Raw genomic sequence first — 25367 nt, 5'->3', positions numbered from 1 at the left:
GTGGGCAGGGAGGTGGAGTGGGTACAAACCACCAAATCCATTCTCAAAAGTCGGGCAGAACCGTGTAGAAATCACGTTTCTCTCTGTTTCATATACGTGGGAATTGCCTCAGTATGGTCTCTCAGCGGGACAACACGGAAACAGGTCCTTCGTGCCGTCCAAGTTGGCGTCTTGGGGTAGTCCTATTTGAGATTCCAAGTTAATGTTTTTTTCCCTCATGTTTCCAATCCAACTTTAGCAGGTACATGTGAACTTGTTTAATGCTTCATTCAAGCTTTCGCAACAGCAGGAACCTAAATTTTACTGATGTGTGACTGTTCCCATGTTGCTTGCCAGGACTCTGAAACCAACATATGGAAGAATTTGAAAATGCACCATTTATTGATTACTGTATATAAATGGGGCAATGAATCAGATTCCAGAAGTCGCAAGCTCATTTAATACATAAAGTTGATATTGGCTGGAACATATACTTTTATTTCACCTCCTTGTGAAGATTAATTACATGCAAATTAAATGAAGCCTTTGTTTCAGCCTTATCCCACCGATCTCTTGAGCACTTGGCCCTCGCAGACTCTGTCCACCTCAAGTCTTGGCATTGTCAGGTTGTCAGGAATGGAAGCTTCCAAAACCTACAAATATCATTTGGTGGTTTGCGTGTGGAAGCTACTCTGAACAAGGTCTATGTCATGAAAGAATTAACCCTAGACAGTGAAACAAACAGAGCAAATAAAAACACAAGCAACAAAGATTGAGGATTTGTTTCAGCATAAATTTGTGTTTAGGCAGGGAATGCCACACAAACTCAGTGACTCCACAATATCTGAAACACATATTCCATATGGTTTCCACAAACACAAACAAACCATTTGTGCAATTTTATGATTGGAATTATAAATGTTGACCACCAGGGGCGTCGGGGAGATGGAAGGCCTGCCGTCAGTCTGTTCGTTTTTTCATCTTTTTGTTATTTGTAGCGTTTGTTAAAAGTTTGTTTTAATGTACTTCAGTTTGTTTTATGTGGGGGGAGGGGATCGGGGGAAACTTTATTTCAAGTTCCTACCTTCCCGGAGATGTGATCAATTTTTCGGATCACATTCTCTGTGCTCTGCGGCCTACCATAGAAGGAGCTGGAGGCCTCCTCGGACTGTCGTGAGCCCCACCGCGGGGCGCGGATTTAACATCGGAGAGGATCCCTTGCCTAGGATCGCTCCCACCGCGGCCTGCGGACTTACCATCAAGGGCTCGCAGTCTCGGGAGAGACTAGTCGGGAGCTCCGACTTCGCGGAAGGCTCGACCATCCCCAACACGAGGTTCGATCGGCCGGCGGGGGGGAGCTGACAACCCCCCGATGCAGGAGCTGAACACCTCGATGCGGAGGGTCCGAATGCCCTCAGCTACGGGAGTCAAGACCGTCCCGTCAACGGAGGGCTCGTGGACCCCAAATGAGGAAGAACAAAAAGGACTATTTCGCCTTCCACCACAGTGAGGAATGTGTAGGAGTCACTGTGGTGGATGTTCATGTTAAAATGTGTTTTTGTGTCTGTTGCTTTTAATTGTATAGCTGACCTGGCCAGTGAAATTCCTCATATGTTGCAAAACATGTGGGGAATAAAATCTGATTCTGATTAATTATAGCCACAAAATAATTTTAAGATTGCGCAGCACAATGTCACTTCATTTTTATAATGAGACATTAAACTGAGGCTTTATTTTACAGGTGAATGCAAAGGGTCCCATGACATTAGTTGAGTTTAGTTTAGAGATACAGTGTAGAAACCGGCCCTTCAGCCCACGTTGACCATCAATCACCCGTACGCTAGTTTTACGTTGGACCACTTCAGCATCCTAATATTAGGGACAATTTACATAAACCAACTACCCTACAAACCTGTACATTTTTTAATTGTGGGAGGGAATCAAATCACCCTGAGAAAACTCACGGTCACAGGGAGAATGTATAAACTCCATATAGTCAGGATCGAACCCGGGTCCCTGACATCGCGATACCATGTCTTTAACAGAGCAGAAACATTCCAAAGCACTTCACAGGAGTATTATCACACAAAATGTTTATACTTAGCCATGTTCAGCACTAAGTTCGCACAAGACAATATCCAAATAGATGATCAAATGTTACTCAACCTGACAGGTTTTAAGCAGCATCTTGAAGTAAGAAAAACAGGAAGAGAGACGTGAAGTTCTGGTTTGGAATCCCACAATGCCTGGCCTTTGGATTTATAGTTATGGGCATCATTTAAATCTAAAAGTGTCTAGGTGGCCCTGAGGAGTGCAAATATGATTTAGAGTTACATGGAGCCAATAACAGAAATGGGGAGAGTGATTTCAAAATAAAGATGAAAACCATGAATTCAAAACATCAGTTCAACTGGAGCCAATGCAGGTTAGTAAATGCAGGAGTGATCTGGTGTAAATTAGTGACACAATTTTTTGGGTGATCTCATGAGTGGCTATCCTTGAATTGGGGTGCATTGAAACAGTCAGGCCCAGAGGTACTGAAAGGATGGATGAGGACTTCAGCAGTTGTTGAGCTGAAACAGGGGCATTCAGGGACACTGCAGAAATGCAAACATAAATCAGACTTGCTAAGGCCTAACATGGGGCCAAATATGACTGGCAAGGTTGCAAATAACCAGGTTCAATTTCACAGACTTGCCAGGAAGAGAGATTGCTAGGGAAACAGAATTTTTGTTGAGAACTGGACTGGCTTCAGTTTTTCAAATGGTTAGATGACAGTTTTGCAAAGGTTTAATTGACTACATTTCTGTCAACCAGACAAAGAGTCTGACTATTGATAAAAGGTGCGAGGACTATCACAGGTACTCGAGAAAAATCTAGGTAGAATCAATATAAACGTGGAAAATATTATCTTGTATTTGCATATTCTTACTGAGAGCTACACTGAAATTGTAGATGGCTGATTGAGGTGACAAGAGTTTAAGGGTATGGAACAAAAAGTCACTACAGACATATGGGCATGTGACAAAAGACAAACACAATAGCCCTTTATAGTCTATATGCTGTGCTTTAAAAGGTGCTTACTCAGATCCGAGCTCAACTACTGATTTAGGGCTGGACCCTTTATCCCCACACGAAGACCCAATTCCAAACCCCACCCAGATTACATAAAATCAATGCTCTAAAATCAATGCTGGGGTCCAAAACAGAATTTATCCCATCATTATCTCAGAGGACATAGGATTAATGTGAGAGGGGAAAGATTTAATAGAAACCCGAGAGGCAACCTTTTCACACAATGGGGTAGTATATGGAACGAGCTGGTGATGAGGCAGGAACCATCACATAATTTGTAAGACATTTGGACATGTACATGGATGGTGAAGATTTAGAAGGATGTGGGCCAAATGCAGGCAGGTGGGATGAGCATTTCTGTGCTGTATGACTATGACCAGCAGCTACAGACTACTTGAGACTACGATCTACTTCAGTGAACTCATCCAACTGGAAGCTACAATCAGGTCAGAGAATGTTCTCTACATTCAAATGTGTTGCATAGAGTTATGGGCCTGTTCCACTTAGGCGACTTTTTAGGCGACTGCAGTTGCCACATGGTCACCACATGTTCGCGGGTGGTTGCCGGGGAGTCGCCTTCATGGTCGTGAGGAGTTCTCACATTTTGGGAACTAGTGGCGGCCTCATTATGGTCACTGGGAAGCAGTAGTTTTCCGAACCAAGGAGCCGACCGGTAATGTTAAATGTCTGCCGAACTTCACAGCTGTGTATCTCTGGTTTCTTAAAAGTTGTCTCCACTCTTTCTCCCCCCTCTCACCCCATCTTTTAAAGGACTTATCATGCACTGTGCTTTAGCTGTCTTAATTACAGCGCCAACCTTCCTGTTCATCGTGGTGTGTGTCTGTATCACCTTGGCTTTGCATCATGGGAATTTTTTAGACAGCGTCCCCCGCTTGCCCTGGCCCCCGCCTTTGCAATGTGTTTGTGTGTTCCACTCTGACAGTCGCCGTTCCAGTTCAAGTTCAAGTCCAAGTGAGTTTATTATCATGTGTTCCTGATAGGACAATGAAATTCTTGCTTTGCTTCAGCACATAGAACATAGTAGGCATTTACTACAAAACAGATCAGTGTGTCCACATACCATAATATAAATATATACACACATGAATAAATAAACTGATAAAGTGCAAATAACAGATAATAGGTTATTAATAATCAGAGTTTTGTCTGAGCCAGGTTTAATAGCCTGATGGCTGTGGGGAAGTAGCTATTCCTGAACCTGGTTGTTGCAGTTCCCAGTTTTTCAGGCGACCGCCGGCAGTCTGCTGAAAAATCGTCGGCAGTCCGCTAAAAAATCGCCTGTGGGACAGGCCCATTAAGGCATTCATGGAGACTGGGATTGAAACCCCATCCTGCCCTGGATACCAAATAGTCTCTGTTATTCACACAAAAATGAGAGTAAAACGACAAAATACGAAACAATGAAATAAGGACCTATAAAAAGAGTGGACATTTTTTTTTCTTTATGTGGAGAATCAAACATTTCCAGGTTAATATTTCTTTCTCCACTTATATCATCACTAAGATAGATAGAAGAAAATGCACTTAATTTGACCCATTCTGTCACAGCATGCATTTCAAATAGTCAATACAGAAAATAAATGTAAACAAAAATGTATCTTATTGATTAGTTAAGATCCACCATATATGTCATCATATTCAGAAGACCAGAAAAAAAGTATTTGAAACAAAGAGTTGACTTCACACATCTTATGGTCCACTGAGTGTCGGAGGCAGTCCTATGGGAAAAGTGCAAAATCAAAATTAATTTGTGACAAGGTATAACATTTAATGAATTCATTAAAAGCATGTTTTCATAATATATAATCCATCTATCAAAAGTAATCCATTAAAGGTAATGGGGGCGTATTGTACTTGCATTGATGCCATCTGTTTGGAATTTAGTTTTAGTTCCATGTGATTGCTTAATATGATTTCCTATTGTTCGTTTGAAGTCTTACATCACTTAGCATGCAGAGTATGTTCCACAAATACATGCATCCAATTTTTTCTCTTTGTAAGACATTTTACAATTTATGTTATTTATGTTCAATATCACTGGATGCAAGTTTTGTTGATGTTCATGCTTCCTGGAGTCAGCATGCCAACACTAACTTACGAACATTCTTCAAGTATGACCAGCTTTATTGGCAAGTTATAACAAATTTTCCACATTGCTTAATACATGATACATCATTTTTTTCCCACCATTTCTCAGTTAAGTGTAACTTGTGCATTACAATGTGGACAATTTTGTTCCAAATTAACAGAGGTTTATCAGTAGCCATTCATTCTGTTCTGTTATTACGTTATATTGGACAAAGATGAGTTGGTTAGATTGTTCACCCATACAATGCAATCTATTTTTGCATGGATCAAAAGTACTGTTCTAATTTAGCAAAAGATCTGATCTAAGTTTCAGTAAATAGGCAGGAAAGTGCTAATAATATTTGATCATGAAAGTTCTTGCGAACGTCTCAGCTTTAATGAATGACAATGACAACTTTAGGAACATGCATAAAATGTAGTTTCCCCAAAACAATTCAGCCCGGGCTTTGCAATTTGTAAGATGTCCATCAAAAGGTATAGGACTTTTTGCTCTTCTGTTATAATAAAATATGTTCATAAACCATTGAACATACTGGCATTATTAGTAGGGGCAGAACTCTTTTGGAGGACTATGGTAAGTGTAAGTTAGCAGAATGATACTAATGAAGTTAAAAGGTACATACCAGCTCTCACATAAATAATCCCAGTAGCTGAAATAGTATTATTGTTGTTGGAAGCAACACACTGGTAAAAGCCAGTGTCCGCTCTGTTCAAGTCTTGAATTCGCAATCGAGAACCATATTCTGTTTTCCGTATCGTGATCCGTCTTTCTTCCTGGAGAACTAATGAATCATTTTTCAGCCACTTTATGTTTGGAACTGGATAACCAGCTACTCTGCAATGCAAATTCGCTGTCTGGCCTTCTACTGTGCTGATATTGTTCACAGGCATCAAAAACTTCAGAAAATAACCTGCATTGTCAGAAATGAATATTTAAGTAATGTTTAAAACTCTCAGATTATAAACTGTCGACAGATTACCAAAGTTTTCAAATTTGACTGCGTCTAATCCAATTCAACCAGTTTTGGATCGTTTAAATAAAGCAAGATACATTATCAAATGGCTTCAGTTTTAGATTGAAAATGTGCTTACAAGTAACAATCAAAATATGTCTCAATAGATATTAAAACAATGATTAAAAGTAAATTTTAAAAGTTGCAGAGTTTAACTGCACATGGAATTATGTTATGTAATAGAACAGGAAAGATGTACAATGGCTTCTGGCTGCTCACCCTTTGAGAGTATTTTGAAGGCACTCTGAGTCATTACGGACTCAGGGAGGCACGCATTATCCTGGAGCCCTGTTTGCTGCCACAGAACCTACTGTCTGTCCCCCTAACTAATGAGTCTCCAATCGTTATAGCCCTGTCTGACCTCACCCTACTCCCACCGCTGTGCCACAGAGCCAGGTCTGGTGCCACAAATCTTACTGCTGCTTTCCTCTAAATGGTCACCCCCATGCTCCAATCCAAAAGTGTGTACTTGATTTTGAGGGGTATGACCATTAGGGCTTTCTGCGCTAATGGTGACCCATCTATTTTCTGCCTGCACTTGGTGTGACCATCTCACTCTCATCCTATCTACGATGCCCTCAGTCTCCCGGGCAATCTTAAGGTCAACCAGCTGCAGCATCAGTGCCCTCATGCAGTCAGTCAGCAGCTGCAGCTGGATGCACTTCCCTCAGTTGTTGTCCTCAGGGGCACCTGGAAGACTCCCTGATGTTCCACATCCTGTAGGAGGTGCATACCAATTCCCTGACTGCTATTCATTTGCAGTAAGAGCAAGGAAGATTTTTTTTCTAAAAAGGACCTTTCCTTATCTTATCTTGCTGTTACCATCTGCCCAGCCTCCTCACCAAAGCCTCATGAGCCAAACACTCAGCACTACCTTCAAACAAGAAAAACGTTACCCTTCCAAGATGGCCACTCCCCCTGTACCTCTACAGCAGCCACTCTGGAATACTAATAGTTGTTTTTTTAACTATCATCTTGCTCCTGCTGCTCATTCAACAGTGAACTTAACATGGCCATTGAAGACAATGTGCTTAATAAACAATTTTCATTGGTCCCAATAACAACCTCAGAATCCACAAAACTGTAGGGGAAGCAAGTAATCTTCAATCCTGAGGAACTGCCAAAAACGCTTTACTAATTGATCAAATTGATAATAACAAAAGAGAAAGATTCATTCGTGTGGAGTGAAAGAGAAATGAAAATAGGAGAAATCAGCAAATTAACCCATGAATTCTATTTACCAACTTACATTATTTACATGCGAAAGATCAGTTAATAAATGTGCTTCAATGTATCCTGTATAACTAAGAAGCACATACCAAGCATCACATTTAACTGCCCAGTGGCTTTGACGGTTCCATTGCCATTAGATGCAACACACTGGTAATAGCCCGTGTCCGATTTGTCCAGTTTTACAATTCGCAGTCGAGATCCATATTCTTTTCTACTTATTGTGCTCTTTCTTGGCTCCTGATTCACTGCAGAATTATTTTTCAGCCATTTTATGTTTGGTAATGGATAACCCACAACTTTGCAGTGTAAGTTCGCTGTCTGGCCTTGGACTGTTGTGATATTATTCATCGGTGCCAACAAGGTCAGAAAATAACCTGAAATCATAGTTAAAAGTTAATCCTGAAGATGTAGGGGTTGATTAATGCTCACCAATGTTAGATATATTCACAGAGTTAATTTGATTTGTAGAGCCACAGATGAAATAGTATACTGTATTAAGTGTAAGATACAAGAAACTGCAAATGCTGGTTTATGAAATAAAAAGACACAAAGTGACTCAGCAGTTCAAGCAGCATCTCTGGAGAATATGGGCAGGTTACGTTTCAGGTCAGAACCCACCTTCAGACAGGTCCCAACCTAAAACATCACCTATCCATGTTTTTGCAGAGTTGCTGTCTGGCCCACTGAGTTACTCCAGCAATTAGTGTCTTTTTTTACACAGTATTCATTGTTTTTCACTTTAGGTTAACATTTTGCACACAAAAATACATTTACAAGGAAAAATGATCTGTCAAACCTTTGGCAGTCTCAAAACATTGGCAATTTAAATATTGATCGTGAGTTTAATTGTGCATTAATATATGTGATCTTGCTTTGAAAAGCTTCATACAAAAAACTTAATGACAGACATGGTAACTCCTCCACATGTGGTCCAGTGTAGCAATAAGGAGTCTTAACCATGTACTGAGGAAGTTTTATTTATATAAAATAATAATCAGAGAGATCACAAAATGTATTAAAATTACAGCACTCTTTTCAATATGCTCTGTTGAACACGACCTGAATTAAAAACATATGCTGAAAGCCAGTGTTTTTTTGTAGACAAAAACGTACCAGAACGTCTGTTGTTCCTTGCTGATGTTGTCTATGGCAGATCGTTGCCCTAAGAGCTGCCTCTGCTTAAGCGCCAGATCAACTTGATTTAATTAATACTTTATTTTAAAAACTTTGATCTTTCTGCAATGTTAAAAATTGTAAACATTTGACAAGCTAGTTTTTTAACTTTTTAAGAGGTGCTGGTATGCCCTACAGGCCTGTGCAATCACAAAACAAGCACTGCAGTCAGAGATAGCAGTTTGTTGTGCAAGGTAGGTATTTAGAGTAAAGAAAAAAGGAATTACAGATACAAAAGAACTGCAGGTGCTGGTTTACAAAAAAAAGATGCAAAGTAAGCGAGTCAGGCAGCATTTCTGGAGGACATGGATAGGTGACATTTAGAGTCGGAACCCGAAACGGCAGCTATCCATGTTCTCCAGGGATGATGCCTAACCCACTGAGTTTCTCCAGCCATTTGTGTCTATCTTTGACGACACTTGCAGCTTTCCTGATGCAACGCCCTGTGAAGATGGACTGGATGGAAGGAAGTGAGAAGACTGCGATGGATTGAGCTGTGTTTACCACACTGCAGATTCTGGCAATCAAGAGCCAAGCACTTGGCATACCAAGCAGAGAATCACACAGTAATATTTTTTATAGCATATCTGCAGAAATTCCAGAGAATCTTCATGGACTTGTAGAATCATCTCAGACACCGAAGAAATTAAATACGCTGCTCACTTTCTTGCATCAGTGTGAAGGGACCAGGATAGGCTACTGGTGCTATGGATGCCAAGGAACATGAAGCTAATGACCATCTCTATATCAATCCATTGATGAGGACAGTGTTGTTTTCACCCCCCGTTTCCTTTTGATTTGCTGACATTAAGGGCTAGATATTGTTCCGCACTATGACACAAAATTTCTGGTCTTTTTGATCGAGCCTGATAGTTGTTGATCGATTGGACTGTCCAAGATAAGGCCAAGGCCACTAAATATTAGCTGGAAGTGTGCCTGGGGGGGGGGGGGGGGGATGAAATTTCCTTTATTTCACTTACACCTCCCCAACTGCCTGCTTCCATAGTTTTTCTTCTACTCACAGCTGTGCTGGTAGAATCAGGTCCAAGAAAGAAAGACTGCTAGTTCCAAAAGCTGATTTGATTTAACAATGATGGACAGGAGACTAATGCCCCTGTCCCACTTAGGGAACCTGAACGGAAACCTCTGGAGACTTTGCGCCCCACCCAAGGTTGCAGGTGGTTGCCGGAGGTTGCAGGTAGTGGAGGCAGGTAGGGAGACTGACAAAAACCTCCGGGAACCTCACGGGTGGGGCACAAAGTCTCCAGAGATTTCCGTTCAGGTTTCCTGTGGGACAGGGGCATTACCAGTGCTGGGTTTAGTGACTTTTGTAGCGCTGGAACGGATAGATTATAAAGTACAAACAATCACATAAGATGGTTTTAATTATTTCAAGAAGACCTACATGTAAAATGTTGCAACACTCTTGTGCCTTCTTAAATCACCATTGTGAAAATTTTAACAATCAAAACTTCCTTGTAAAATCATTACAAAGTCCTGGCCAAAACATCGCTGATTCAGGTTGAAGAACATGGTGAGCTGCTAGTTTCAAAAACGGTTTATTTAGATCAAAGTTCTGACCAGAATATTGGACGTTAAAAATGCTTAATGGCTGCATGTTGTTTCCTTATTATTTTTGCCCATTAAATAGAGCCAATGGAAATTACATTTTAACACAAAAAAAATACAATTTATAAATGTCAAACTGTCCAGATATGAATGCCCTTTGACATGGAATTAAATATAGTATGACATTCAGAATATTCTGCAGATGTAAGACATTCTATATGATTGCTAGGTCTTCTTTTCCCCTACCAGGCAAATAAAGAACTATGGAACTCATGCAATGTAAACTGCTTATATCATTTTTTAAAGTGAGTGTACAAACAGCCAGAATTTGTTGTGCAAACCACCGTCTTCCCTCTTAGTCTCTCCCTACCCTTCCCCACCAAAACCACACTGAATTTATAATTTACCTCACCTAATTTGTGTGTGCATTGTTTACTACAAAATAAACATGTTAAATGGTCATTTTTTGATTTTACAGTGCCTTCCATAATGTTTGGGATAAAGACCCATCATTTATTTATTTGCCTCTGTAATCCACAATTTGACATTTGTAATAGAAAAAAATCACATGTGGTTAAAGTGCACATTGTCAGATTTCATTTTTATACATTTTGGTTTTACCATGTAGAAATTACAGCAGTTTATACATAGTCCCCCCATTTCAGGGCACCATAATGTTTGGGATACATGGCTTCACAGGCATTTGTAATTGCTCAGGTGTGTATAATTGCCTCCTTAATGCAGGTATAGAAAAATAGAAACATAGAAATTAGGTGCAGGAGTAGGCCATTCGGCCCTTCGAGCCTGCACCGCCATTCAATATGATCATGGGTGATCATCCAACTCAGTATAAGAGAGCTCTCAGCACCTGGTCTTTCCTCCAGTCTTTCCATCACCTTTGGAAACTTTTATTGCTGTTTATCAACAGGAGGACCAAAGTTGTGCCAATGAAAGTCAAATAAGTCATTTTGAGACTGAGAAACAAGAATAAAACTGTTAGGGACATCAGCCAAACCTTAGGCTAACCAAAATCAACTGTTTGGAACATCATTAAGAAGAGAGCACTGGTGAGCTTACTAATCACAAAGGGACTGGCAGGCCAAGGAAGACCTCCACAGCTGATGACAGAGGAATTATCTCGATAATAAAGAAAAAAAAACAAACACCTGTCCGACAGATCAGAAACACTCTTCAGGAGTCAGGTGTGGATTTGTCAATGACCACTGTCCGCAGAAGACTTCATGAACAGAAATATAGAGGCTACACTGCAAGATGCAAACCACTGGTAAGCTGCAAAAAAATAGGATGGTCAGGTTACAGTTTTCCACGAAGTACTTAAAAGAGCAAATACAGTTCTGGAAAAAAAGTCTTGTGGACACATGAGACGAAGATTAACATATCAGAGTGATGGCAAGAGCAAAGTATGGAGGAGAGAAGGAACTGCCCAAGATCCAAAGCATACCACCTCATCTGTGAAACAGACTCATCCTATCTGCCCAAGTTCAAACAAATGTCTCAAAACTCATTGGCCGGCGGTTCATTCTACAGCTAGCCAATGATCCCAAACGTACTGCTAAAGCAACAAAGGAGTTTTTCAAAGCTAAAAAATGGTCAATTCTTGAGTGGCCAAGTCAATCGCCCGATCTGAACCCAATTGAGCATGCCTTTTATATGCTGAAGAGAAAACAGAAGGGGACTAGCCCCCAAAACAAGCATAGGCTAAAGATGGTTGCAATACAGGCCTGGCGATGTCCATGACTCGCAGACTTCAATCAGTCATTGCATGCAAAGGATATGCAACAAAATATTTAATATGGCTACTTTCATTTACATGACATTGCTGTCCAACAAACATTATGGTGCCCCGAAATGGGGGACTATGTATAAACACTGTTGTACATTGTGAAACAAAAAATTTTTTTTTTTAAATGGCCTTTATTAAAATCTGACATTGTGTGCTTTAACCACATGTGATTTTTTTCTATTACGAATCCCAAATTGTGGAGTACCTAGGCAAATAAATAAATGATGGGTCTTTGTCCCAAACATTATGGAGGGCACTGTATCTAGAACAAGAGCAGAAGACATACTTTCAGCTCTAGGTGGCAAACTTTGCAGACCTCCTCCAGGTTCATTAGAGTTATACTGATCGTTGGGGAAATTCATCTGAAAGCAAATATGTAGCCTATATTTGAAGATTTACAACTCAACAAAAACATTAAAATTTTATCAGTGGCTCAGCAGGCAAAGAATATTAAGAAAGGGCACATAGATGGTGTTTGGAGACATCATCTCCTACCCTGAACAGGATTCAGTCAATCCAACCAACCTCACGATCATGATTCTACTTGGATGTGATGAACGGCTTGGTCGACATTCACCATCACAACAGGTTCAAAGGTCAGAGCTATTTGGCTTTGACATGATTAAAATTTACCAAGCAATAAGGTTAAATAAAAGCAGGGATTATCTCTCAAACATACAAAATAAATTGTACAAACGCAATTAGCAATGCAGTTCTTTTCTTATATGATGTCAGTACAAAACAAAATGTGACCAGAATGCAGAATACATTCAAAAGAAACTTCGACAGTGTGACAGCACTCCATTCCCTGGGGGCCGCTCTGATCTTCTTCACTGGTTGACAGGCCAGGAGAGGCCAATCCCATAATTATTAGTAACAGCTGGGTCCAATCAGCTGCAGTTGGTTGGCCACTTGAACCTTGTCAGCTGGAGTCATAGAGTGTTATATGTTATATGGTTATATGGAGTCATAGAGTGATACAGTGTGGAAACAGGCCCTTCCTCCCAACCGGCCCACACCGGCCAACATGGCCCAGCTACACTAGTCCCACTTGCCTGCGCTTGGTCCATATCCCTCCAAACCTGTCCTATCCATGTACCTGTCTAATTGTTTCTTAAACAATGGGATAGTCCCAGCCTCAACTATCTCCTCTGGCAGCTTGTTCCATACACCCACCACCCTCTGTGTGAAAACGTTACCCCTTGGATTCCTGTTAAATCTTTTCCCCTTCACCTTGAACCCATGTCCCTGATTACCCTACTCTGGGCAAAAGACTGTGCATCTACCCAAATTATTTCTCTCATGATTTTGTATACCTCTTTAAGATCTCCCCTCATCCTCCTGTGTTCCATGGAATAGAGACACAACCTACTCAACCTCTCCATATAGCTCTAATCCTGGCAACATCCTCGTAAATCTTTTCTGAACCCTTTCAAGCTTGGCGATATCTTTCCTATAACATGGAGCCCAGAACTGAACACAATAATCTAAATGGGGTCTCATCAACGTCCTAGACAACTGCAACAGGACCTCCCAACTTCTATACTCAATATTCCGATTGATGAAGGCCAAAGTGCCAAAAGCCTTTTTGACCACCTTATCTACCTGCGACTCGACCTTCAAGGAACCATGCATCTGTACTCCTAGATCCCTCTGCTCTACACCATTACCCAGACGCCTACCATTTACTGTGTAGGACCTGCCCTTGTTTGACATCCCAAAATGCAACACCTCACACTTCTCTATATTAAATTCCATTAACCATTCCTCCGCCCACCTGGCCAATCGATCCAGATCCTGCTGCAACCGTTCACAACCATCTTCACTATCTGCAACACCGCTAACTTTTGTATCATCAGAAAACTTGCTAATCTTGCCCTTTATGTTCTCATCCAAATCACTGATGTAGATGACAAACAGTAACAGGCCCAGCATCGAACCCTGAGGCACACCACTAGTCACAGGCATTCAGTCTGAGAAGCAACCTTCCACCATTACCTTCTGCTTCCTTCCATGGAGCCAATTTGCTATCCATTCAGCTATCTCTCCATGGATCCCATGCGATCTAGCCTTCCAGAGCAGCCTACGATGCCGAACACCTTGCTGGTCCATATACACAACATCTACAGCTCTGCCATCATCAAACCTTTTGGTCAGGTCTCCAAAAAAATCAATCAGATTTGTGAGACACGACCCTCCCCAAGTACAAAACCATGCTGACTATCCCTAATCAGCCCTTGCCCATCTAAATGCTTGTGTATCCTATCCGTCAGAATACTCTCCAGTAACTTACCAACTACAGGTGTTAAGTTACTCCCCATAAAACCCATGCGTTCTGGAGGGAGGGAGGAAAGGAAGGAAAAAAGGGGGGAACTTTTATGGATCCTCCATTAATCACCTAATCTGACCAAATTGCTTAATGGAGCTGGTCCCACTTCATTTTGCCTGGCCTTGTATCCCTCCATACCGTGGTCATTTTCTGGCTTTAGCTAGAACAAGAGCAGAAGACTTACTTTCAGCTCCAGGTGGTGGACTTTGCAGGAGTCCTTCAGGTTCATGAGAATCAGATTGATCAAGTTGGGGAAATTCATCTGAAAGCAAAATTGTAGTTTATAATAAAGACCTAACATGTGTGTGCAATGTCTACTGCAAAACAAATTTGTTATATTCTGACTACCTGGAACAAGGGCAAAAGACTTACTTTCAGTTCTAGGTGGCGGAATTTGCAGATCTTTTCCAGGTTCAAAAGTCTCATATTGATCGAATTTGGGAAGAATATCTGTAAGCAAAATTGGAGCTTATAATTTTAGACTTACATAAAATCAACAAAATATTAACCATATAACCATATAACCATATAACATATAACAATTACAGCACGGAAACAGGCCATCTCGGCCCTACAAGTCCGTGCTGAACAAATTTTTTTCCCCCCTTAGTCCCACCTGCCTGCACTCATACCATAACCCTCCATTCCCTTCTCATCCATATGCCTATCCAATTTATTTTTAAATGATACCAATGAACCTGCCTCCACCACTTCCACTGGAAGCTCATTCCACACTGCTACCACTCTCTGAGTAAAGAAGTTCCCCCTCATATTACCCCTAAACTTCTGTCCCTTAATTCTGAAGTAATGTCCTCTTGTTTGAATCTTCCCTATTCTCAAAGGGAAAAGCTTGTCCACATCAACTCTGTCTATCCCTCTCATCATTTTAAAGACCTCTATCAAGTCCCCCCCTTAACCTTCTGCGCTCCAGAGAATAAAGACCTAACTTATTCAACCTATCTCTGTAACTTAGTTGTTGAAACCCAGGCAACATTCTAGTAAATCTCCTCTGTACTCTCTCTATTTTGTTGACATCCTTCCTATAATTGGGCGACCAAAATTGTACACCATACTCCAGATTTGGTCTCACCAATGCCTTGTACAATTTTAACATTACATCCCAGCTTCTATACTCAATGCTCTGATTTATAAAGGCTAGCATACCAAAAGCTTTCTTTACCACCCTATCTATATGAGATTCCACCTTCAAGGAACTGTGCACGGTTATACCCAGATCCCTCTGTTCAACTGTATTTTTCAATTCCCTACCATTTACCATGTACGTCCTATTTTGATTTGGCCTGCCAAGGTGTAGCACCTCACATTTATCAGCATTAAACTCCATCTGCCATCTTTCAGCCCATTTTTCCAAATGGCCTAAATCACTCTGTAGACTTTGGAAATCCTCTTCATTATCCACAACACCCCCTATCTTGGTATCATCTGCATACTTACTAATCCAATTTACCACACCTTCATCCAGATCATTGATGTACATGACAAACAACAAAGGACCCAACACAGATCCCTGAGGCACCCACTAGTCACCTGCCTCCAACCCGATAAACAGCCATCCACCATTACCCTCTGGCTTCTCCCATTCAGCCAGTTGAATCCATCTTGCTATTCCTGCATTTATACCTAACAGTTGAACCTTCTTAACCAACCTTCCATGAGGAACCTTGTCAAAGGCCGTATTAAAGTCCATATAGACAACATCCACTGCTTTACCCTCGTCAATTTCCCTAGTAACCTCTTCAAAAAATTCAAGAAGATTAGTCAAACATGACCTTCCAGGCACAAATCCATGTTGACTGTTCCTAATCAGACCCTGTTTATCTAGATGCTTATATATATTATCTCTAAGTATCTTTTCCATTAATTTCCCCACCACTGAAGTCAAACTAACAGGTCTATAATTGCTAGGTTTATTCTTAGAACCCCTTTTTAAACAATGGAACAACATGCGCAGTACGCCAATCCTCGGGGACTATTCCCGTTTCTAATGACATTTGAAATATTTCTGTCATAGCCCCGGCTATTTCTACACTAACTTCCCTCAATGTCCTAGGGAATATCCTGTCAGGACCTGGAAACTTATCCACTTTTATATTTTACAAAAGTGTCAGTACTTCTTTTACTTTGAACCTCATAGTATCCATAGCTACTCTACTAGTTTCCCTTACCTCACATAATTCAATATCCTTCTCCTTGGTGAATACCGAAGAAAAAAAATTGTTCAATATCTCCCCCATCTCTTTTGGCTCTGCAGATAACTGTCCACTCTGTCTCTCTAATGGACCAATTTTATCCCTCGTTATCCTTTTTCCTATTAATATAGCTGTAGAAACCCTTTGGATTTACTTTCACCTTACTTGCCAAAGCAACCTCATATCTTCTTTTAGCTTTTCTAATTTCTTTCTTAAGATTCTTTTTACATTCCTTACAATAATAATAATAATAATCTTTATTTATATAGCACTTTTCAACAAAACCAGTATTTGAACCAAAGTGCTTTACAGAGATTGATTAAATTAATTGAACAGATCAAATGTCAATAAATCCATAAAAACAAAAAAAAGAGAAAAAAGAAAAAAGACACAGAACAGTACACTATAGAAATCAACAAGAAACGTCCCCCTACAGCAGAATTCACTGTGAGGGAAGGCACTAAAAATATCCAGTTCTCCCCCCTCATAGTCCACCCGAGGTCGGGGTCTATACTCCTCAAACACCTCATTTACTTCATGCTGCCTATAATTATTGTAGATCTCCCTCTTTTTCCGAACAAGATGTCCAATTTCCCTTGAAAACCAGAGCTCTTTCCAATTTTTACTGTTTACTTTCAACCGAACAGGAACATAAAGATTCTGTACTCTTAAAATTTCCCCTTTAAATGTCCTCCATTTCTCTTCTACATCTTTCCCATAAAACAAAATGTCCCAGTTCACTCCTTTTAAATCATCTCGCATCTCATCAAAGTTAGCCTTTCTCCAATCAAAAATCTCAACCCTACGTCCAGTTCTGACCCTCTCCATAATTATATTGAAACTAATGGTATTGTGATCACTGGACCCGAAGTGCTCCCCAACGCATACCTCCGCCACCTGTCCCGTCTCATTTCCTAACAGGAGGTCCAGCACTGCCCCTCCTCTAGTAGGTATCTCTATGTATTGCTGCAAAAAAACTATCCTGCACACATTTTACAAACTCCAACCCATCCAGCCCATTTACAGAATGTGTTTCCCAGTCTATGTGTGGAAAGTTGAAATCTCCCACAATCACTACCTTGTGCTTACTACTAATATCTGCTATCTCCTTACATATTTGCTCTTCCAATTCTCGTTCCCCGTTTGGCGGTCTATAATACACCCCTATAAGTGTTGCTACACCTTTCCCACTTCTCAATTCCACCCAAATAGCCTCCCTAGATGAGCCCTCCAATCTATCCTGCCAAAGCACTGCTGTAATATCTTCCCTGACTAGCAATGCAACACCTCCACCTCTTGCCCCTCCAATTCTATCACACCTGAAGCAACGAAAACCTGGAATATTTAGTTTCCAATCACAGCCCTCCTGCAACCACGTTTCACTGATCGCCACAACATCATACTTCCAGGTGTCTATCCAGACTCTAAGCTCATCCACTTTTCTTACAATGCTCCTAGCATTAAAATATGCACATTTAAGAAACCCCCCGTCTCTTATTCTCCGTTTATTTCTTTTTTTTCTTTCTCCTCTTGTGTCCGAGTGCTTCCCTTTTCTGCTTCCTGCCTCCCATTCTGTCTACTTGCTTTCGATATTTGAGTCCCTCGCCCCAACCATTCTAGTTTAAAGTCTCCCCAGCAGCCTTTGCAAATTTCCCTGCTAGGATATTGGTCCCCCTCGGAATTAATTCATTATAAGTGGCTCAGCATGTAAAGAATATTAAGAAAAGGTACATAGAAGGAGTTTGGAGACATCACCCCCTACCCTGAACAAGATTCAGTCAATCCAACCAACCTCAAGATTATGATTCCACTTGGATGTGATGAACGGCTTGGTCGATATTAACTATCACAACAGGTTCAAAGGTCAGAGCTATTTGATTTGACATGATTAAAATCCAACCTTATCAAGCAATAAGATTGATTCAATGCAGGGATTGTCTCTCAAACGTACAAAAAAAAATAGTACAAATGCAATAACCAATTTTTTCCTTATATAATGGCAGTACAAAAAATATGACCAGAATGCAGAATACATTCAAAAGAAACGTAGACAGTGTGACAGCACTCTGTCCCTTGGGGGCCGCTCTGATCTCCATCACTGGCTGGCAGGCCAAGAGAGGCCAATCCCCAGCATCACTTGTAATAGCTGGGCCCAGTCAGCTGTAGTTGGTTGGCCACTTGAACCTTGTCAGCTACTCCCCATAAAACCCACGCAGTCAAGAGGGAGGGAGGAAAGGAAGGAAAGGGAAAAAGAGGGGGAACTATTACAGATCCACTACTAATAATTTATTCTGGCCAATTTGCTTAATGGAGCTAGACCCACTTATCTATGCCTGGCACAAAACTTTCCAAACCCACCAAACCTTTCCTTTCCATGTACCCGGTGTGGTATTGGGTTGACGCTGGGTTTGGCAGGGTGAACTCTTGTGATATGGTTTATTTAGAGTGGTAAGAAGGTCCAGGACACATGGGATGCTGTCCTTCACCAGAAAGGCGCATGTGCGGTGGTACTGGCGATCACGGATTTGGTCCAGCAGCTCTGCCCTGGTCTGGAAGGAGGTGTAGCATTCTCAGGCTTCACCCTTGCCTCGAGAGGAGGCGCTAGCAGTCTCAGGTTTATTTATTTCTAGGTGATTAGTAGTGGATCTGTAACAGTGTCTGAGGGACCCAACAGCAAGCTAAAAACTATAGAACTGAAACAGAAGTAATCCAGCCTAAATTATGCAAGAAGAATTGGGCGGAGGATCCTACAGATACCTTGGCAGTGTCTAATTCATAACTGCACGACGCTGATCTAATTGCACCAAGTGCACAAAAGTTATCTTCCAAACGGCATTGCGCAGGGAATGACCTTATTTGATCTAATATCTAGGATATACTCGGGATTTAGCTGCACAATTACAATGTTGGATTTTTAAAAAATCTAGCTTAATGTTCTACATCATTTCTCAATTATTATTGTTACAGGAATTGTGCAAGTTTCAGTCAACTAAAGATATTAGCGCAGATTTAATCCTATGTTTTTTGTTGCTAGTAATATGGATACTGATGAAGTTGAAGTTGTTAACCATCTCCGCAGCAACTCTTGATGAGGACAGGGTTGTGTTCACCCCCCTCTTCCTTAGGGCATGGTGTGTTTTCTCTTGTGTAGGTAGGAACTGCAGTTTATGGTATATATTGAAGATATAAAGCTTTTATTTTTAAAAAAAAGCTTTAATTCAATCGATGAATAATTCCATCATTTTTAAGCTATAAAATAGCTTTTCCTACCTCCGGTTTCCCCCCTCTACTTTCAGTCTAAATAATGGTTCCAACCCAAAAAGTCACCTGTTCCTTTTCTCCAGAGATGCTGCCTGTCCCGCTGAATTGCTCCAGCACTTTGTGTCGATACACGTTCTCTCATTAAATGATAGATGCTCTTCTGATACCATGAGACAAGGTTCCTGGTCTCTTTCATGTACTCAAGTCGCATCACTTTTGTTGATCCGACCAACATCAGTGAATCAATCAAAAGATCAAGTTGGCATACTTGACTGAGCACACAATCTAGAGGATGATCATTCATTTCATATGTGATAGGAACATTAGGCCATTCGGCCCATCAAATCTATTCTGCCATTCAGTCATGGCTGATCTATCTCTCCCGCTTAACCCCATTCTCCTGCCTTCTCTCCATAACGCCCGACATCCATACTAATCAAGAATCTATCTATCTCTGCCTTAAAAATATCCATTGACTTGGCCTCCACAGCCTTCTGTGGCAGTGAATTCCACAGATTCTCCACCCTCTGACAAAAGGAATTCCTCCTCACCTGCTTCCTAAAGGGACACCATTTATTTCTGGGACTATGAACTCTGGTCCTAGACTCTCCCATGTGTGGAAACATCTTCTCCACATCCACTCTATCCAGGCCTTTGTTGAGGATCAGGGTGGATGAAATAATATGATCAGTTCTAACTGTCTGAATTTTGCCAGTCAGGATATCCAGAAACCAGCTACAAATGGAGGCCCCAAGGGTGTTCCAGAAGTTTAAATATATGCTTAGTCAGTGTGAAGGCTGATGTTCTTATTGTCATGGTGATCCAATTGAATGATCTGCAAGAGAGATGGTGTCATCCATAGAACTATTTTTAGTGTACTCGAATTGCAAGGTGACTAGATTGTCTTGAAATCCGGCATAGATGAGGGCTCCTACTAGTCTTTCAAAGCACTTTATTACAGTCAGTGTTAGAGTTACTGGGTGATAGTCATTGAGACATGTCTCTTTACTTTTAGTTTACCTTAACGATACAGCGCGGAAACATGCCCTTCGGCCCACCGAGTTCGCGCCAACCAGCGATCCCCACACATTAACACTATCCTACGCACACAAGGGACAATTTACACTTATTCCAAACCAATTAACCTACAAACCTGTATGTCTTTGGAGTGTGAGAGGAAACCAAAGATCTCAGAGAAAACCCATGCGGACACGGGGAGAACCTACAAACTCCGTACAGACAGCACCCGTAGTCACCGTAAGCTCGTCAGAGCACCATCAACAGATGACTGGACTTTCCATGATAAGGCGAATGGCTCAAACTATGGGCATTCTTGACATAACCAACCACAGTGCTAACACCAATGCATGGGGCAAGAGACATGCTACTTGGAATTTGGGATGTACATTTGTGAAGTTAGTTTGGATGGAGTAGGGTTTGCTGTCTCAAGAGCATTAATGCTAGAGCGTAATATTTCCAGTGCCATTTTGCCGTTGACGGGGGAGGCGGGTGGTATATGTAGACAGTTGACAAGACAGTAGAGGTGAATTTCCTTGGGAGGAAAATTGATGGCCTTATATGAACAGATACGCAAATTCAGGGTAGCAGAATTGACCCAAGATTGTCACATCAGTGCACCACGAAACACTGACCAAAAGCAGGCATGACCTCCATTCTCTTTGCTAGAGAATTTGGCAACGTTGATACAATCAATAGTGAAACCCTCAGGTTGTAGACCAGGGTCAGGCAAGTCCGGGGTGAGCCAGGTTTCAGTGAAACAAAGAACACTGATTGCGCTTTGAATTTCATCAAGCTATTTACATTTCTTCTAGAGTGACTGAACATTAGCTGGATGTATGCTGTGGGGTGGGGGGGTGAAAGTCCCATTATTTCAGTTATACCTCGTGTTTCCCCTCCCTGACTGGCCTGCTTTCATGGTTTGTTTGTCCTATCATCTGTGTTGGTAGTCAAAAATGCTGGAGAAACTCAGCGGGTGAGGCAGCATCTACGGAGCGAAGGGAATAGGCAACGTTTTGGGCCAAAACATTGCCTATTTCCTCCGCCCCATAGATGCTGCCTCACCTGCTGAGTTTCTCCAGCATGTTTGTCTACTTTTGATTTTCCAGCATCTGCAGTTCCTTCTTAAACAGATGTTGGTAGAGTTAGGTCCAAGAAGGAACGTCTGGTAGTTCCAAAAGCTGAATTAATTTAAGAGTGACTGACAGGATACTTACAGTGCTGGGTTTAATGACTTTCTTAGCGCTGGATAGATTATAAGAAGAAAAAAATTGAAAAGTTTTAACTATTTCAAGAGTACCTACATGTACTCTCCAGCACTATCTTAAATTAATATTAAGAAATCTTTGATATACTAACATCTTCCTCATAAAATTATCACAAGGTCCTGGATGAAATGTGGCCAATCCTGATCGTAGAATATGGTGAGCTGCTAGTATCAGAAATGGTTTAATTCGATCAAAAATCTGACCAGCAGATTGGACGTGGCGGAAATGCTCAATGGCCAACTTGCACAGTTGTTTCCTTATGATTGTTACCTATTAAATGGGGACAATGGAAATGAAATGCTAATACAAAAAAATTATAATTTATGAATCTTGTATGTCAAATAGAGCAGATATTAATTCACTTTGACGGTCCTAACTATAGTACGACATTCAGAATATCCTAGATCTTTTCCCTGACCATACAAATAAAGGTCTGTGGAGCTCATTCAATGCAAACTGCTTATTTCAATTTTTAAAATTAGTGTACAACCAGCCCGAATTTGTTGTACAAACCTCCTTCTTGTCCCCTTGTCTCTCCCTACCCTTCCCCACTAAACCACACTGAATTTATAATTTACCTCATCTAACGTGGGTGCATTGTTTATTATTAGAGCCAGGATGTTGATGCACTAAAAATCTCTGAAATAGGCAGGCAAAAAGGCATAATGAAATTACAAAAAAGGCATCTAAATGGCAATTATTGACCAAAAAAAGGCATAAAAAGTCATGTATTTCCAACACCAAAATATGGTTTAAAATGATAATATATACTACATTAAATGACCAAAGTTGCCTGGTTGCACCTAATTACTAGCATTTCTTTTTCAAATTATCTGGTGTTAAACTATGCCGTCTGTCAGACAGAATATGCTTCAGTTGTGAAAAACTTCTTTCTACCTCAGCTGAGGTCACTGGTGCATACCCAAAACAAGCTAGACTCTATATTCATGTCGATATCTTGTGCATTACAACTACCTTTGAGAATTTTAGCTATGTTTTGTATTTCTTCAAGATCTTTGTTAGCTAAAATCAATCTCTCACATTTTCTTTGTATGTCTTTACCTCCATCGCCAGGAATTTTACGAATATCGTCAGTTACTTTGTTTGTTATTCACTAATGTTTTGCTATGTTTCTCAAGGGAAGTGATAGCTTGTAGAAAGTTTGCAAATTAGGAAGCAATGTACACAAGATCGCGGTGGAGGGACTTTTTCTGATGATTTCACTGACGATCCTGACTGCAGCAGATTCTTCTTCTTCAAAACAGTTGACGATTTATTTTATCTTTTCAAAATTTGCAGCATAGTAGAGTACAGCAGAGAGCCATGTACCCCCCAAACAGGCTGAGGAGGTAGCTGAATCTCAGGTGCCATTACCTTGAACAACTGCACACTTGACGGTGCTTTGAGGAAGATTTTCTTGACATTGGGATCTAGGCGATCCACATTTGGAAACAAGCTATGTATGTGCTCGGCAATTCTATGGAGTCCGTGAGCTAAGCATGTCAAATGCAACATTTTGGGGAATTAAACTAAAAGCACAAGCAGATTTTTTTCATGTACGGAGCTGCATCAGTCACAAACAGAAGAACACTCTCGTGTTTTATACCTTCTGGCCAAAGTTCAGCATGTGAACATGTAAACAATTGAGCAATAGTTGAGCAGTTTGACTTCTCCAATACTTCCAATGTCAACAAATACTCCTTTGATGGTTGACCTGCCTACAATGTACCGATGACCACATTGGCAACATATCTCCCCACAGCAACGGTTGTCTCGTCTATTGAGATCCATATTTTGGTGCATGCAACTTCATCTCTAATTTTCTGCACAACAATGTTGAAGTTGCTGTCAACATAATTTTTCCCTAATGATGACTCACTCGGTATATGTTCCTCTGTGTATTTCTCTAAAAAATCTCTGAGAGATTTATTTTCCAATTTCCACAGTGGAATTCCAGCATCAATGAATACCTTGCACAGATCACTCGAAAACTTACTACTGGAGCAAGCATTAAATGTAGTAGGAGATAAGCTTGGGTATTTCGCTTGTGTAGTTCTACAGCCCAACGGTATCAACATTGACTTCTCTAATTTTAGACAATAGACAATCAGTGCAGGATTAGGCCATTCGGCCCTTCGAGCCAGCACCACCATTCAATGTGATCATGGCTGATTATCCCCAATCAGTACCCCATTCCTGCCTTCTCACAATATCCCCTGACTCTGCTATCTTTAAGAGCCCTGTCTAGCTCACTCTTGAAAGTATCTAAAGAACCGGCCTCCACCGCCCTCTGAGGCCGAGAATTCCACAGACTCACAACTCTCTGTGAGAAAAAGTGTTTCCTCAAAGCCCTTTAGATAGCCCTTGTCTTCTACCTCCTCCCCTCCCCTTCCCAGCTCTCCTTCTAGTCCTACTGTCTCCGCCTCTTCCTTTCTTTTTCCAGCTCCCCCCACATCAGTCTGAAGAAGGGTCTCAACCTGAAATGTTGCCTTTTCGTTCTCTCCATAGATGCTGCCTCACCCGCTGAGTTTCTCCAGCATTTTTTGTCTACCTTCGATTTTTTTCAGCATCTGTAGTTCTTTCTTAAATAGATCTTGGAGAAGACTGAACCAGCGGGCAGCGGCACGAACGAATGATTGACAGACGGTGGTGCCCCCGGTTTCACCCCGGTGGTGGAAATTTTCTAGTAAGTTATATTATGTTAACACGTTAATAATAACAACATTAATATTAACGTGTTAACATAGAAAACGTCATTGTAATCACGGTACAACTAGAGAAAATAGCACAACCTTTTAGCAAAACGGCAAAAAAAGGCTGATTTAGGCACTTGATCGTGAAAAAGGCATTATCTTGGTGAAATCATCAAAAAAAAAGGCATGAAAAGGCACATGGTATAGATGGCAAAATCCTGGCTATTGATTACAAATGAAATGTGTTAAATGATCATTTTCTGACTTTAGCTAGAACAAGAACAGAAGACATACTTTCAGCTCTAGTTGGCGGACTTTGCATGCCTCCTCCAGATTCATTAGAGTCAGATTGATCAAGTTCGGGAAATTCATCTGAAAGCAAAATTGTAGTCTATAATTATAATATAATAATAATAATAACTTTATTTATAAAGAGCTTTTAGACAACATCAGTTACCACAAAGTGCTGTACATGGGAAGTCAACAAAAAGTTATTACAAACTACTAAAACCATTAAGACGACAGGACTATAAAAACAGTAAAAATTAAAAGACATTAAAAGCACTAAAAACAGGAACAATGTCTCAGCCAGTGTCGAAAGCCAGTGAATAAAAATGAGTTTTTAGGGAGGATT

At 40.8% G+C, this 25367-nt stretch overlaps 1 protein-coding gene across 2 annotated transcripts in view; it reads right to left on the bottom strand.

Annotated features, from left to right (window-relative positions):
• Positions 1 to 253: 253 nt before the first annotated feature.
• LOC129695683 (tyrosine-protein kinase transmembrane receptor ROR2-like) overlaps positions 254 to 25367 on the bottom strand; it is a 59736-nt gene continuing 34622 nt past the window's right edge. The window contains exons 7-12 of one of the 2 annotated variants that reach the window (XM_055632857.1): positions 25028 to 25105; positions 14657 to 14734; positions 14469 to 14546; positions 7496 to 7783; positions 5787 to 6074; positions 254 to 4793 (exon numbers count right to left, since the gene is read on the bottom strand). In XM_055632857.1, the coding sequence (XP_055488832.1) occupies positions 4765 to 4793; positions 5787 to 6074; positions 7496 to 7783; positions 14469 to 14546; positions 14657 to 14734; positions 25028 to 25105 (839 nt within the window). In that variant the 3' untranslated portion in view covers positions 254 to 4764. The remainder of the gene's footprint in view (positions 4794 to 5786; positions 6075 to 7495; positions 7784 to 14468; positions 14547 to 14656; positions 14735 to 25027; positions 25106 to 25367) is intronic. The other variant, XM_055632856.1, reaches the window with a different exon arrangement.

Source organism: Leucoraja erinacea, chromosome 3 (assembly GCF_028641065.1).
Source record: "Leucoraja erinacea ecotype New England chromosome 3, Leri_hhj_1, whole genome shotgun sequence".
Taxonomy (NCBI): domain Eukaryota; kingdom Metazoa; phylum Chordata; class Chondrichthyes; order Rajiformes; family Rajidae; genus Leucoraja; species Leucoraja erinaceus.
The sequence above is the reverse complement of the archived record's forward strand: the minus strand, read 5'-3'. Positions and strand labels throughout refer to the sequence as shown.